The 15,250-nt window shown below is 43.3% G+C and overlaps 1 protein-coding gene across 2 annotated transcripts in view; it reads left to right on the top strand.

The window, feature by feature from the left end:
• GRIK4 (glutamate ionotropic receptor kainate type subunit 4) overlaps positions 1–13,878 on the top strand; it is a 409,943-nt gene extending 396,065 nt beyond the window's left edge. For both annotated transcript variants that reach the window (XM_087875700.1, XM_060683210.2), the window contains 3 exons: positions 1,647–1,775; positions 10,942–11,060; positions 13,353–13,878. In XM_087875700.1, the coding sequence (XP_087731826.1) occupies positions 1,647–1,775; positions 10,942–11,060; positions 13,353–13,724 (620 nt within the window). In that variant the 3' untranslated portion in view covers positions 13,725–13,878. The remainder of the gene's footprint in view (positions 1–1,646; positions 1,776–10,941; positions 11,061–13,352) is intronic.
• The last annotated feature ends 1,372 nt before the right edge of the window (positions 13,879–15,250 follow it).

Raw genomic sequence — 15,250 nt, 5'->3', positions numbered from 1 at the left:
CATTCATTTCATTCATTTAATCATTTATTGGATTTGTATACCGCCCTACTCCCGAAGGAACAGCCACAGAATAAAACACATAAATACAACATTTAAAAACAGAATAAAACCAATTCGGCCGAGACAAATTTAAAACACCCTATAATTTTAAAAACAAATTAAAATTTACATTTTAAAGGGGAGAGATTTAGGCCAGGCCAGCTTGATGGAATAAAAAAGTCTTGAGAGCGCGACGGAAGGTGCGCAGATCCAGGATCCTCCGTATCTCTGGGGGGAGCTCATTCCAGATAATAGGTGCCCCCATAGAGAAGGCCGTCACCCTGGGGGCCGCCAGTCGACATTGTTTGGCCAACGGCACCCGGAGGAGCCCCTCTCTATGAGAGTGTACCGGCCGGTGGGAGGCTATTGGTGGTAGCAGGCGGTCCCGTAAATAACCAGGTCCTAAGCCATGGAGCGCTCTAAAGGTGGTAACCAAAACCTTGAAGCGCACCCGGAAGACTACCAGGAGCCAGTGCAGCTTGCGCAGGAGAGGTGTTACATGGGAATGCCACGTCGCTCCCATTACCACCCGCGCGGCCGCACTCTGCGCCAGTTGAAGCCTCCGAGTGCTCCTCAAGGGGAGCCCCATGTAGAGAGCGTTGCAATAGTCCAGGCAGGAGATGACAAGGGCATGAGTGACTGTGCGTAAGGAGTCCTGATCTAAAAAGAGACGCAACTGATGAATCAGGCGGACCTGATGAAAAATCCTCCCGGTCACGGTCGTCAAATGCTCTTCTAAAGACAGCCATGAATCCAGGAGGACGCCCAAGTTGCGAGCCCTCTCCGTGTGGGCCAGCGATTCGCCCCCAATAGTCAGGAACCTCTAAGAACCTCTAAGATAAGAAATAACCCATATGAGAAACTGAACCTACCTAGTCTTGTATGCACTGGTTTTATTGTAGGAAGAGGGAGAAATACCGTGTTTCCCCAAAAATAAGACTCTGTTTTATATTTTTTTGGAACCCTGAAATAAGCGCTTGGCTTTATTTTTGGGGAGGTCTTATTATTTTGGGGCGCCTGGAGCAAGACGGGGCTCCTCTTGCCATCTTACCTGATTTCCAGCTCTGTCTCCCTAACCTTAACCAGAGGAAATGGCAGGGACCAGCTGCACATGCGGTTAAATATTTTCGGGGAGGGCTTATTTTTTGGGGGGGAGTTATTTTAGTGCATGTACTCAAAAGCCCGATTGGGCTTATTATCCGGGAAGGTCTTATTTTCAGGGAAACAAGCTAGGAATACATTCAGAGCAATGTAACTATGAGAACGTATTGTGGAAAATACATTTTCCGTAATACGAAAGATTTCTAAGTTTCAGCAATGAATAAATTAAGACTTTTGGGAAATGTAGAAAATACCTTTGTTCTTCTGGAACGTGGCTACAGCTTTGGAGGGTACATCAAGAGTGTTTTAGAACAGCTTCTCCCGTTGTAACTTTAAAGACTCAGGCAAGAATACATTTTAAAAGATTTTATTTTGCCTGACGTTCAAGATTTCTTGCGATGTTTCACAAAAAAGAAACGGACATAAATGGAAAAAAAAACCGAGACAGAATAAATAGAATAGCTGCTTATTCTTTCGGTTTTTGATTTGCCCCCTTGGCTTTACAGGTTCTCTTTTCCGTGATGAGTTTGACTTGGCCATTCTCCAGCTGCAGGAGACTAACCGTCTGGAAATCCTGAAACGAAAATGGTGGGAGGGCGGACAGTGTCCTAAAGAAGAAGACCACCGAGCCAAGGGTAAGTAACCAAAACCTTCTCCGAAATGTATTTGAATATAAGGAGCTCGGGTTGGTAGTTGGGCTGTTGGGCTGAGCTCCGAACTTGGCAGTTTGGTTGCAAACGTTTCGTCACCATTCGAGGAGACGTCGTCAGTGCGCACGATAAAACCAAATAAGCCATAAGGCCCTTAGACTCCTAGGTTTATATAGCATGCATTTCAGAGGCGGTATTCAGCAGGTTCTGACCAGTTCTGGAGAACCGGTAGCGGAAATTTTGAGTAGTTCAGAGAGCGGTAAATACCACCTCTGACTGGCCCCACCCCCATCTATTCTCTGCCTCCCGAGTCCCAGATGATCGAGAGGAAATGGGGATTTTGCAGTATCCTTCCCCTGGAGTGGGGAGGGAATGGAGATTTTACAGTATCCTTCCCCTGCCATGCCCAACAAGCCACGCCCAACAAACCACGCCCACAGAACCAGTAGTAAAAAAAAATTGAATCCCACCACTGATGCATTTATGCTGGTTTAGAGAAAAAAAAAATAAGCACGGAGCAGAAGCAAACAGAATAACAGTCTGTATTTTTCACCCGGCAAAGAATTTGTGTTCTGCATGTTGGACAGTTAATAAAGGAAAGTAGATGTTTGCAAACCATTTTTGCTTCAAATCTATGTTTTACCCGGGGGGGCGGGGAGTGGGAAGGAAGGAAGGAAGGCATCTTAGAAGCAATTCTGAAAGGAAATTGGTTCTTTACATCCATGGCTTATAATCTCTCCCTCCCTCTGTGTGTGTAAATCTCCGATTGCCTCTGTGTGTGTCTTTACGTTGATTTGATTTTTATTCAAATACATGTTATTTCTTCATGAAAGTTCAGCGCCTTGCTTTTAAAATTCTTACTCTCCCGTGGAAATTCCAGGCCAATTCTGCAGAGACAAGATTATGTTCCAAGAGCATTTTTAACTGTTTCTCAGCCTCAGAGATCCAGAGAACAGGGAGGGCGCTAATTGCTTTATCTTGACATCTGAAACACATAACTAAGCTTCAAAGGATCAAAAATAAGCGGGTAAATTATCAAATAGACTCCTGTGAGGGAGGAGAGGAGGAGGAGGAGGAGAGGAGGGACCCGTCAATAAATAGAAACACCCCCCGCCCCTCTGCAAATGAGAACAAGCTCAGTCAGTCAGCAGAAGTGGTTAGGGGCTCATTCTTGTGTGAGCAAGGGGTCTCGGGGCAATTGTCGTTTTAGTGTACCACAGTACAAGTGGTGTGTTATGAAACCCACAAACCCTCCAGCCTGGAATAGAGAAATTCTGGCAGGAGACAAAAAAAACCTTCAGAGTTGCTGTGTGTTACCCCATGGGAGAATTAGAAACCACGTCTTTTGCTTTTAAGTGCAAAAAAAATTGTTAAAATAGCATTGTTTAGGGATGAAAAATGGAAAAGCCTTTTCGATTTGGGGTGTGGTGTGCGACGTTTCAAATATCCACTTAGAGGCAACTGATGGGAGATTCTACCTAAGCTTTCAGGAGTTGTAATGACTTATTCGGGGGGGGTGGCTCAGTGGTTAAGACGCTGAGCTTGTCGATGGAAAGGTCGGCAGTTCAGCGGTTCGAATCGGAGATGAGCACCGTCCCCTAGAGTCAGGAGCAACTAGCATAGGGGTCTACAACCTTAAATACTCAAAGAGCCATTTGGACCCGTTTCCCACAGAAAAAAAAAACACCGGGAGCCACAAAACCTGGGTGGGTGTGGCCAACTTGATGTCACTCACTTCCACCAGTCACATGACCCCCTCAAGCCACGCCTACCCAGCTGGTCATTAGGGCAGAGAACCAGTTGTTAAAAAACACCGGGAACCACAAAATTCTTTTGACATATCTCTCTTCCCTCCCTCCCTCCCTCTCTCCCACCCCTCCCTCCCACTTTCTCTATGTATCTCTCTCTCTCCTCCTCTCTCTGTATCTCACTGTCTCTGCCCTGCTTCTCCATCCCCCGCCGTCACCCTTACCTTCTCAGGCCAGGTGAGGAGTGACTGGGAGGGGAGGGCGAGGGGCGGGGCCAGCCAGTGGTGGGATCACCTGACAGGGAGCCACAGCAGAGGGCCCAAAGAGCCGCATTTGGCTCCGGAGCCGCAGGTTGCTGACTCCAGGACTAGCACATATGTGCGAAGGGAACCTTTACCTTAATGACTTATTCTACGGGTGTCAAATTCCCTTCTTGGAGGGCACGGACGTTTAATGGGCACCTTTGCAGAAGAATCGCTGCTTCTGCCACCGTGATTTGCTACGTGATTGGAGGAAATTCTGATTTGAACACCTGAAAGCACCTTGGGCAGACACCAAGAGATATGACCATCAACCTTGGCAAATAAAACAACTGGACAATGATTTACAAGGAGGAATGGTGAGGCTTTCTTTTAAAAAAAGCCTGCGGGACTGTCAATAAATCTTTTGATTCTCACATTTTGATTTACTGCTCAGGAGGAGCAAGGCAACTTTTATAGGTGTCTGAATTGATTAAGAATTGTACTCGGCAGCTCTGATACAAGCTAACACATCATTTGTGAGTCAGTCTCCTGCTCAATCAAGTGAAGTCTATCCAAGTCCCAGTAATAAACATTCGCAGCCAAAGGTCCGTTGCCTCCAGTAAGAATTATAGATACAGATATATGCTTGCTTTGGTCTCAGCAAGGTTAATCTAGACTTTGGTTTTAAACCAGAGCGGGCTAATAAAGGGCATGAGATAGGAGTTGCGTATAATTCAATGCATTTTATTCGAGAAAGGAAATCATTATTTCATCGGATGAACTCAAGAATGACTGTGAAACCATTCAAAGCACACAGAACATCTCCAATTCTTTGTGCGGGCTTGACCTTGGTAGATGTAATGGCATTTGTTTATTTTATCTATTTACATGGATGCCCATTTACCAAAGGCATCCTTGGCACAAAAAAAAATTACACTGATTAACTGTATAGAAAAAGTCTTTTGTTGCCTAAAATCTCAAAAGTTATTTTTGATGTTCATCAAGAGGGACGAAATACCTATGAATCCATCTATCCAGATATATGTGAAGCAACCACATTTAAGAGCCGAGGTGGCGCAGTGGTTAGGGTGCAGTACTGCAGCTACTTCAGCTGACTGCTAGTTCAGCAGATCAGCGTATCAAATCTCACTGGCTCAAGGTTGACTCAGCCTTCCATCCTTCCGAGGTGGGTAAAATGAGGACCCAGATTGTTGGGGGCAATATGCTATTTAGTATACTGTCTTTGGTGTAAGCCTCCCAGAGTCCTAAGAGAGTGGGCGGCATAGAAATATGACTAATAAAATAAATAGATAATAATAAATAAACCATATGAAGCCTCACTCAAAAGTGTAACAGAAATTCCAAAGTTTTGCCTTCACTCTCTCATTGATTCAAGCCTTTACTTCTTGTATCAAGTAGAATTTCAGTTTTCCATTTTTGTTGTTGTTGTTAGTTGCGAAGTCGTGTCCAACCCATCGCAACCTCATGGATGATGTTCCTCCAGGCATTCCTGTCCTCTACCATCTCCTGGAGTCCATTTAAGCTCATGCCTACTGCTTCAGTGACTCCATCCAGCCACCTCATTCTCTGCCGTCCCCTTCTTCTTTTGCCCTCAATCCTTCCCAGCATTCGGCTCTTCTCCAGGGAGTCCTTCCTTCTCATTAGGTGGCCAGAGTATTTGAGTTTCCTCTTCAGGATCTGGCCTTCTCAAGAGCAGTCAGGGTTGATCTCCTCTAGGACTGACTGGTTGGATCGCCTTGCAATCTACGGGACTCGCAGGAGTCTTCTCCAGCACCAGAGTTCAAAGGCCTCCATTCTTTGGCACTCAGCCTTTCGTAGAGTCCAACTTTCACAGTCATACATTGCAACTGGGAAAACCATAGCCTTGACTATACACACTTTTGTTGGCAGGGTGATGTCTGCTTTTTAGTATGCTGTCTAGATTTGCCATAGCTTTCCTCCCCAGGAGCAAGCTTCTTAATTGCGGCATCGTGTTAACAGGGATCAAAATATGGGCTCTTTTCCATTATTATTCTTGCCTATTGTTCTGGTTTTGTCATTTTATTTAACGTGTTATCTTCATGTTGAAATATTTGCTCTCCTGTTTGCTAAATTTCTAATGTTGCCCTAGGCAAGATATTTGACTTAGTTGTTTATTTGACCATCTCTGTTCCATCTGTTATTTCTTTAGGTATATATATCTGTAGAGAGAAATGATTTGCCAAATGATTTACATGTAGAATTCTGGGAGCTGAAGTCCACAAGTCTTAAAGTTGCCAAGGTTGGAGAGACCCCTGATTTAAATCATGCAACTGTTACAGTTCAGGAAACCCCAAGGAAGGGCTGCTGGCAAATATGCCACCACCATAGTTGCCTATTGAGGTTGACCTGTTGCCGTGGTGGCTGTATGATATCATGAAAAGCCTGTATCTCACTTGTCAACCAGCAGAGAGAAAGGTTGCACTGTCAATCACCGCCAGTCCCAGTAAAGACCACACCTAGAATACTGCATCCAGTTTTGGTCACCAAACTATAAAAAAAGATGTTGAGACTCTAGAAAAAGTGCAGAGAAGAGCAACCAGGATGATTAGGGGACCGGAGGCTAAAACATATGATGGAACTGAGCATAGCTAGTCTAGTGAAGAGAAGGACCAGGGGAGACATGATAGCAGTCTTCCAATATTTGGAGGGCTGCCACAGAGAGAAGGGGGTCAAGCTATTTTCTAAAGCACCTGAAGGTGCTTTAGAAAAGGAATAATGGATGGAAACTGGTCAAGGAGACATTCCATCTAGAAATAAGGAGAAATTTTCTGACAGAACAATCAACCCATGGAACAGAAGTTGCCTTTGGAAGTTGTGGGAGCCTCATCACCGGAGGATTTCAAGAAGAGATTGGATTGCCATTTGTCAGAAATGGTGTAGGGTCTCCTGCTTGGGCAGAAGTTTGGACTAGATGATTTACAAAGTCCCTTCCAGTTCTGTTAAATCTGTTAGTCCTCAGACCCAGTCTCTTGCATTGACCATCCAATAGCAGTTGCCACTGCTTGCCAAGCTGGATGCCACTTTTGAGCAACTACTATTTGTCTGCCACCGTACCCTCTTCTGAGACAACTAACCCTGTCTCTACGGTAGAGACATTCATCAAGAGCATTATGTAAGTGAAGCTGTGGACAATGATGTGTCAGGGAATACAGAGATGCTGGCGCCATTAGCAAAGTGTGCATTACTAGTGATCTTCTTGAAGTTGAAATTATCAGGAAGCTAGAAGAGTAGCTCTCCCATTACAAGCGACGAGCAGATACAATCTATGGTTATGATCACAACGATTGGCTTAATAGTCCTGGTGCTAATATTGACTTAACCACTGGAGATAAGAGGATAGATAAATGATTTAGATAATAGAAAGTTAAAGGAGGGAGAGGATAAAAAAGAAATAGAAACCCAGATGACACCAGAGTAAATGAAAAAGGGGGATGGGGGTGGGGTAAAAGAAAGAAGATAATAAGAATAAATGTACAATTATGATGATAATACTGACAGATAGAATAAATCGGAAAAGAAATTGAAAGAAAGTATATATTATTAGAATATCGGAGTTGCTCAGATATCAAACAAGGAGAATATTCCACAGCAAAGAAGATAGAAAAGAGAGAGGAGAGGGTAGGAAGAGGAGAGGAAGGGAGAGGAATGGAAGAAAGGGAAAAGGAGAGGAAGAAAGGGTAGGGGGAAAGAAGAGAGGAATGGGGGAAAGAAAGGGGAAGTAGGTAGGAGAGGAGGAAGGAGAAAGTAGGAGAGGAGGGAGGGAAAAGAAAGAGGAGAAGAAGAAGAAGGGTTGTTGCGAAATGAGGGAAGAAAGCAACTCCGAATGTAATTAAAATGAACTTCTTGAAGACGTAGTAGAATATACCTCTTCTTGAAGAGAAAGAGCAGGATTTAGAATGATCTGTCTGAATTGGTCGGTCGTTTTGCAAAGGAGGACTAAGAACTCTGAGAGAAATTAACTTCTTGAAGAAGAGGTAGAATATACCTCTTCTTGAAGAAAAAGAGCGGGATTTAGAATGATCTGTCCAAATTGGTCGGTCGTTTTGCAAAGGAAGAATAAGAACTCTGAGAGAAGTGAACTCCTTGAAGATGTAGTAGAATTTGAAGAGAAAGAGCGGGATTTAGAATGATCTGTCCGAATTGGTCGGTCGTTTTGCAAAGGAGGAATAAGAACTCTGAGAGAAGTGAACTTCTTGAAGACGTAGTAGAATATACCTCTTCTTGAAGAGAAAGAGCGGGATTTAGAATGATCTGTCTGAATTGGTCGGTCGTTTTGCAAAGGAGGAGTAAGAACTCTGAGAGAAGTGAACTTCTTGAAGACGTAGTAGAATATACCTCTTCTTGAAGAGAAAGAGCAGGATTTAGAATGATCTGTCCGAATTGGTCGGTCGTTTTGCAAAGGAGGACTAAGAACTCCTTTGAGAGAAATGAACTTCTTGAAGAAGAGGTAGAATATACCGTATCAGGGAAAAGCTTCCTCAACTGCATCATGAGCTGACTACGAAATAGGAGCTGTTTCGGTTCTCTAACAGGCCTGCTGAAGAGAGAGTGAGTCAGAATCCATCTGTTCGACTCCATTGAAGAGGAATGAATCATTCTCGTCTGTCCAGAATTATTTCCATTTTCATTCTCTTCAAGAGAAATTGAAGAGGTATTTGGAGAGGAAAACATTGTCCTTAGATCGGAGGACTGCCAGCTGAAGACAAGCCGTTGCTTATGGAGAGAAAGAGCAACAACTCGCAAATGGTTGTGCGACGGTACAGAGCTCAAACATGCCAATATTCTGATTGTCGGGATTTCTGAAGCAATAGCTTAAAATGACTGAGGAAGCCGTCCCGACAACAGGATGAAATTACCCATCTTCTCTCTCAGGTAGTGAGGATCTACAGAGAAAGGCAAAATCTTGTGCTGTGGAAAATAAAGAACTTAATCCGACATGCGGGAGCTAAAGATACCCCAAAGCAACTCGTAGCTGAATTATGAGAGTTGGAAGTAATAGGCAGCGTATGAAAATGCTCAATGAGGTACAAGAACTGTAGAACCTTAAGAACAAGACCATGCCAAGCGCTATATCACGCCACTGCCATTCATTTAAAGCTATTTTCCAAGGAGGTCCTTAGCTGCAGAAATCGAAGGATCAGTGCAGAAGGAGCTGCATCTAGACCAGGGGTGTCAAACTTGATTGCATTGAGGGCCGCATCAGGGTTGTGTTTGACCTCGGAGGGCTGGGGGTAGGGGCATGGCCGGGGGTGGGTGTGACATGGGACTCGTGTCCTGGGGAGCATCTGTGGTCGCCAAGTGCTAAGGCAGGACTTCAGAGGTGGGTTTTCAGCAGGTTCTGACCAGTCCTGGAGAACCGGTAGTGGAAATTTGGAGTAGTTTGGAGAACCGGTAGTAAAAATTCTGACTGGGCCCGCCCCCGTCTATTCTCTGCCTCCCAAGTCCCAGCTGATCGGGAGGAAATGGGGATCTTGCAGTATCCTTCCCTGGATTGGGGTGGGAATGGAGATTTTACAATATCCTTCCCCTGCCATGCCCACCAAGACACGCCCATGAAGTCATGCCACGCCCATGAAGCCACACCCACAGAACCTCCTGGTGAGGGGCTTTGGGCGAAGGCTGGAGGGAAGAGACGCTGATGGCAAAGAGCTGGAGGGCCTCCTTCCAGTGGGACTGCATCATGGCCTGGAACTGGCTGACCATCTCAGGCCGCTGAGCCTCCAGGCGCCGGTATCTGTCCTTGCACTCCCACAGGTCTTCCATCTGCTTGGAAAGCCTATGCTCCTAGTCCTCAGTGAGGTGCTTCTGCTGAGCCTCCTTCTCAGTCAGTTCCAATTTGAACTGAGCTGTTTTGCCAACTCTTTCTCGTGGTGGCTGCTTAGCTCCAACAACTGCTTCCTGTTGGAGCCCTAAAGAGCCCGGGCAGGGAAGCGAGGAGTGGCTGGCAGGGGAGGGGTGAGTAAAGGCCGGTGAGGTGCCCCTCGATGTGAGTGACATCGAGTTGGCCATGCCCACCCAGTCACATGACCACCTAACCACACCCGTCCAGCCGGTCATTAGGCACATCGTATTAATAGTTCGCGGGATTTAAAATTATGAATTTAGTGGTCCCTGAGGTCCAAAAGATTGGTGACCTCTGCCTTAGAGTTGCCAAGGTTGAGAAATGCTACTTTAGAAATAGCCATCCTCACTGTTTGAACTCTTCTGATAGTAGGAACTAACCCAGCTAGACTGCAACATACATATATTTCAATGTTTTTTTCAGAAGAATATTCCGTTTTCATGAATTCAGTTTGAATTCCTAACAGATATTATTAACTCATCAGTACTGAAAATGAGTATGTTGCAGTATGTTATTGCTGGGCACTCAAATTACCAAGCTACTCTCTGTTCTTTAGTTTAATGCGCTGGGTTATTTAGGGCAATGCTTTTATTCATACTTTGCATGCAAAGGAGGCTAGCTACGATCCTGTTCTGCCATTACATTATGTTGCGTATTTGCATAATATGCCAGGGTTAATTTAGTGTTAATCATGGGTGGGAGACTTTCTCACAGGTTTTTCTTCGCCCAAGTTTTTTTATTTTTTTAACAAACATATCATTGTATGAACAGTATGGCACCAGAGTTTGTTTATCTGTATTAAAATGTGATTAGGAAGGGAATATTTTTAAACATAACAGTGGCATAATTAAAAATTAGAAAGGGGATAAACAACGAAAGATTATAATTTAATATAAATGTGTGTATTACTGTTAGAACTATGTAAGCCTTTTAGATACAACAAAGACGATTATTAATATTTTATTTGTAGTAAAAAAAAAGGAGTATTTAGAATATGGAGATTGACATCAAAATAACATACTGAAATATCGAATAATTAAATAACGGAAGATTACAATTCAACCAAATATGTGTATTATTACCAAAACTATATAAGATTGTCAACTGCATTAAATATGAAGAATGTTGCTTTATTTGTACTAAAATGTAAGGCACTCCAGTTGATCGCACAAATCACTTGCAGATTCTAGCAGCAATTTGTGGCTTCTTAGACGTCAGTCCAATGTGCTAATGCTATTTTTGTTTCTGTGTGTGTGTGTGTGTGTGTTTTATGATAGGTCTAGGAATGGAGAATATAGGTGGAATCTTTGTGGTCCTGATATGCGGTTTAATCGTAGCGATTTTTATGGCAATGCTGGAGTTCTTGTGGAGTCTCCGACACTCCGAACATTCGGAAGTAAGTTTTTGTTATAGGTGCATGCTGTAATATTTGATTAAAGGTGCTGCATCAAAAGATCATCTAATGTCTGTATAATAACACTACAATAGTAAAAAAAACTACAGCTTGCCTTCGGAAGTTGTGGGAGCTTCATCACTGGAGGCTTTCAAGAAGAGATTGGACTGCCATTTGTCAGAAGTGGTATAGAGTTTCCTGCTTGGGAGGGGGGTTGGACTAGATGACCTACAAGGTCCCTTCCAACTCTGTTAATCTAATCTAATCTAATAAAGAAAATATTAGGTAACCTTGGTAATGTGTAAATCAAATAACTAGTAGATCTGTCATGTAGGCTTTGACCTCCACGGGTCTCTTAAGCGCCTTTAATCATGGAAAATTGAGGCTATTCTCTGATTTGAAGTGTTGTCCTCCTTCATCCGAGGTGAATAGAGCCAAGGTGGCGCAGTGGTTAGAGTGCAGTACTGCAGCTACTTCAGCTGACTGTTAGTTCAGCAGATCAGCGGATCAAATCTCACCAGGCTCAAGGTTGACTCAGCCTTCCATCCTTCCGAGGTGGGTAAAATGAGGACCCAGATTGTTGGGGGCAATATGCTATTTAGTATACTGTCTTTGGTGTAAGCCGGCCAGAGTCCTCGGAGAGCGGGCGGCATAGAAATACGAATAATAAATAAATAAATAATAAATAAATAAATCCTTGTTAACAATGGTGTGATTGATTGATGGCCCTGAGGACATACGAAGCTGTATCAGAGCAAGAACAATATCTGTTCGGGAAGTTCTGTTCTTGTTCTGAATTAATTTTTTTGGGTGTTTCTGTCCTGGGTGATAACATCACACCACCAAATGTGATGGGTGTCAGCTTTGGAAGCCATATTAACACCAGAAGCTTCCACGCTGCCACCTTCTTGTGCTTGGGAAGTTAGTAGAGGGAATGTAGTTAGACAAAATAGCATTCTTTTTTTCGATCAAGGTCAAATGCATTCCTGCATCTGGAGAAGGAGTGGTTGAAGTGGTGTCTCGAGATGGGACGGACGGTGATTGGATCATGTGATGGATTGATGGGGGCTGGATTTGGGTTTTGATTTACTCAGGGAAAACCCGGAATTCTCAGGTTCAGGTTTTCCTAGATGTGTCAGTATACCTACTCTTAATAAATGGGAACTTTGAGAAAATGCCTGTTTCAGAGTTTTTAATTGGAGTTGGGTTCTTCTGGAACCCTGACAATGGGCTTTATGATAAAGCCAATGTTCCTCAGATGAACAGCTATTTTTCAGACAAATTGAAAGTAAGGTTAGTCAGGACTAAATCGTAGCGAAAGAGTAGCCCTGAAAGAATTCTAAGATTTTTTTTTCATTACACACTCTTCTTTTTTCACCAAAACGATGATTGGAAATTATCCGAGTTCAACAGTAAGAACAAATATGTCAATATATTCAGAGGCCTGCTCAACACTCAGAACAACATAAGAGCCTTGGTAGTACAGTGGTCTAAGGCACCCTGTTATTAAGCTGGTTATTAAGACCAGCTGCCTGCAATTACTGCAGGTTCGAATCTCGCCAAGGCTCAAAGTTGACTCAGCCTTCCATCCTTTCTAAGGTAGGTAAATTGAGGACCGAGTTGTGGGGGCAATAAGCTGACTTTGTATAAACATACAAAAGGATGAAGGCTATTGCTGAGCACATTGTAAGCCGCCCTGAGTCTCCGGAGAAGGGCGGCATATAAATCAAATTAAAAAAAAAAAAAAAAAAGTACAACGGAGAACAGAGTTCCTAAATATATTGAAAGTTGGGGAAATGTAGTATTTATGCCCAAAGGAATTTATAGTCTTTCACACTCTAGTTTAAAACAATATACTATATGTTAAAGTATAACTATAACAATTTTAGTTATAATTTATTAAACTATTTTCCAATGGCTTAGCCTATTTTTTCCTATTGCATCGTTAGGTAAAAATGCTCTCGAGTGAGTCAGGCTTAACTACAAGTCACTGCATCCGTACAATTTTCTGGTTGCGTTATTGCAGGGGCAGGTTTCAAAACCCATCGCTACCAGTTCTCTTGTGGGCATATGAGCGTTCACATGCACATGTCAGGTAAGCGGAGCCTCCCGCCGCTGCCGCTACTGGTTCACCCCAGATCCACCACTGGCTTATTGGAGTTGTTGTTCTAGGAGTTCCCAATCTAACCCAAAAAAACACTGCCATTCTTAAGTGGTTCCCCACTGACATTGAAATATTTTTTTTTAAAAAAAAACCACTAGTATTCTAATTTTTTTTTTTTTACCCCGTCTTAGATATCAGCCTGCCAGGAGATGGCATCCGAATTGCGTAGCATCATTCTCTGCAGGGACAGTTTTCACCCCCGTCAAAGGCGAGGGGCTATTCTCCGGACTCGCCCCATTATACAAGAAGACCGAAGAGCCCGTACGGCGACCACTCCCACCCTCAGTAACGGCAAACTCTGTGGTGGGGGGGACCCTGACCAGCTGGCACAGAGACTCGCACAAGAAGCTGCCCTGGTCGCTCGGGGTTGCACTCACATCCGGGTGTGCCCCGAATGCCGGAGGTTTCAAGGTCTTCGTGTCCGGCCAGGACCGGATTCCCTCGTGCAAAGCGACGAGAGTTTGGAATGGGAGAAGGTGACGAATAGCAGCGAGCCTGAATAAAGCAGGAGGAGATGGCCAGAAACAGAAGCTAATGTTCCATTTTACAGAACATGAGACTTGTACACAGTGTTGAACTATTTTTAAATTAATAAAGTGGCATCCCGGCTTCTTGAGAGCGTATCAAAGCTTTAGGCTGGGAGCGAGCCCAACGGCAGCCTTGTTACTTGTCGTCTCTAAGATTCTACGGGTACTGGGTGAAAGCCCTCTCGGCTAAACTGGGGGAAAAACATTTCCTCAGAATATTGCTTCTATGGAATTTGAGGTATGGGATGTGGGAAAAAAAAAAGGCAAAACGTTACCAAAAGAAGGTAATTAAACTCACACGTATTACGCCAGGTTGAAAAAAATTATACCATCCTATGGACGTTGTTAAATTGATAAAAGAGCTACCATGTTTTCCCAAAAATAAGACCTCCCCGGATAATAAGCCCAATCAAGCTTTTGAGTGCATGCACTAAAAAATAAGCCCCCCCCCGAAAATAAGCCCTCCCCAAAAATAAGCCCTCCCTGAAAATATTTAACCACATGCGCAGGTGGTCCCCACCATTTCCTCTGGTTAGGGTTAGGGAGACAGAGCTGGAAACCAGGTAAGACAGCAAGAGGAGCCCCATCTTGCTCCACGCGCCCCAAAATAATAAGATCTCCCCGAAAATAAGGCCAAGTGCTTATTTCAGGTTTCAAAAAAATATACGAACAGGGCTTATTTTTGGGGAAACATGGTACTTACTTTTAGAAAGGGAGAATAATCCACTTTAGTTTTGGTGCATTGAGATTATATCAACCCATCTGAGGTGAGAGATCCTAGCTTTGCAGCAGGTAAGTAAGAAAAGGAGGAGAGTGGAAAAAGAGGAAAAATTGGTGTCTTTCCTACAAGTTCATGAAAAGAAGGCCTAATCAAAGAATTACAACTGGGAAAAAGCATCTAACAAACTAAATTTAAGAGATGACTTTTACGATAAATTTTTACGATGACTTTTTCTTGCTTGCTTCTTTCTTAAAAGCTTTGCTTAATAGCTTTTTAAGAAAGCAAGCCAGTACAGCAAAGGGTTAAACAGAGGTAAGGAAAGGTGATTTTTGTCCTTTCTCCCCAGTAGAATGGTAGAATAACCATGCCAGACTGTGAATTTCCGAAAGTCTTTTATTAAAAGACGCATCTCCACAAACTATAAACAAATTATAAACAGTAATGAGACTGCCTGGAAAAAACAAACCCCAAACCTTTGAATAATAATTTTACACCTACAGAATAACTCAGATCTCAGACTTCAATGTCACAAATTGGGTTGGAATGAAGATCAAAAGGAATTTACCTCCGTGGAAGGTTAAATGAGGATAATTGTCATCATTTAACCTTCATCATCATCAAGGTCAGCAATCAGGAAATCCCTTGGTTGATGTGGGTTTTTCATACATGACTTTCTATTTTCTAAATGGCAATTCTATGCAAATTCTTACTGTTCAAAAATTATAGAAGGGGGGAAAAAAATCAAGGTGACAATGAACAATTTGAAATCAAAGATTATCCT

The sequence above is a fragment of the Pantherophis guttatus genome, chromosome 9 (assembly GCF_059756535.1).
Source record: "Pantherophis guttatus breed Tessera chromosome 9, ASM5975653v1, whole genome shotgun sequence".
NCBI lineage: Eukaryota > Metazoa > Chordata > Lepidosauria > Squamata > Colubridae > Pantherophis > Pantherophis guttatus.
The sequence above is the reverse complement of the archived record's forward strand: the minus strand, read 5'-3'. Positions and strand labels throughout refer to the sequence as shown.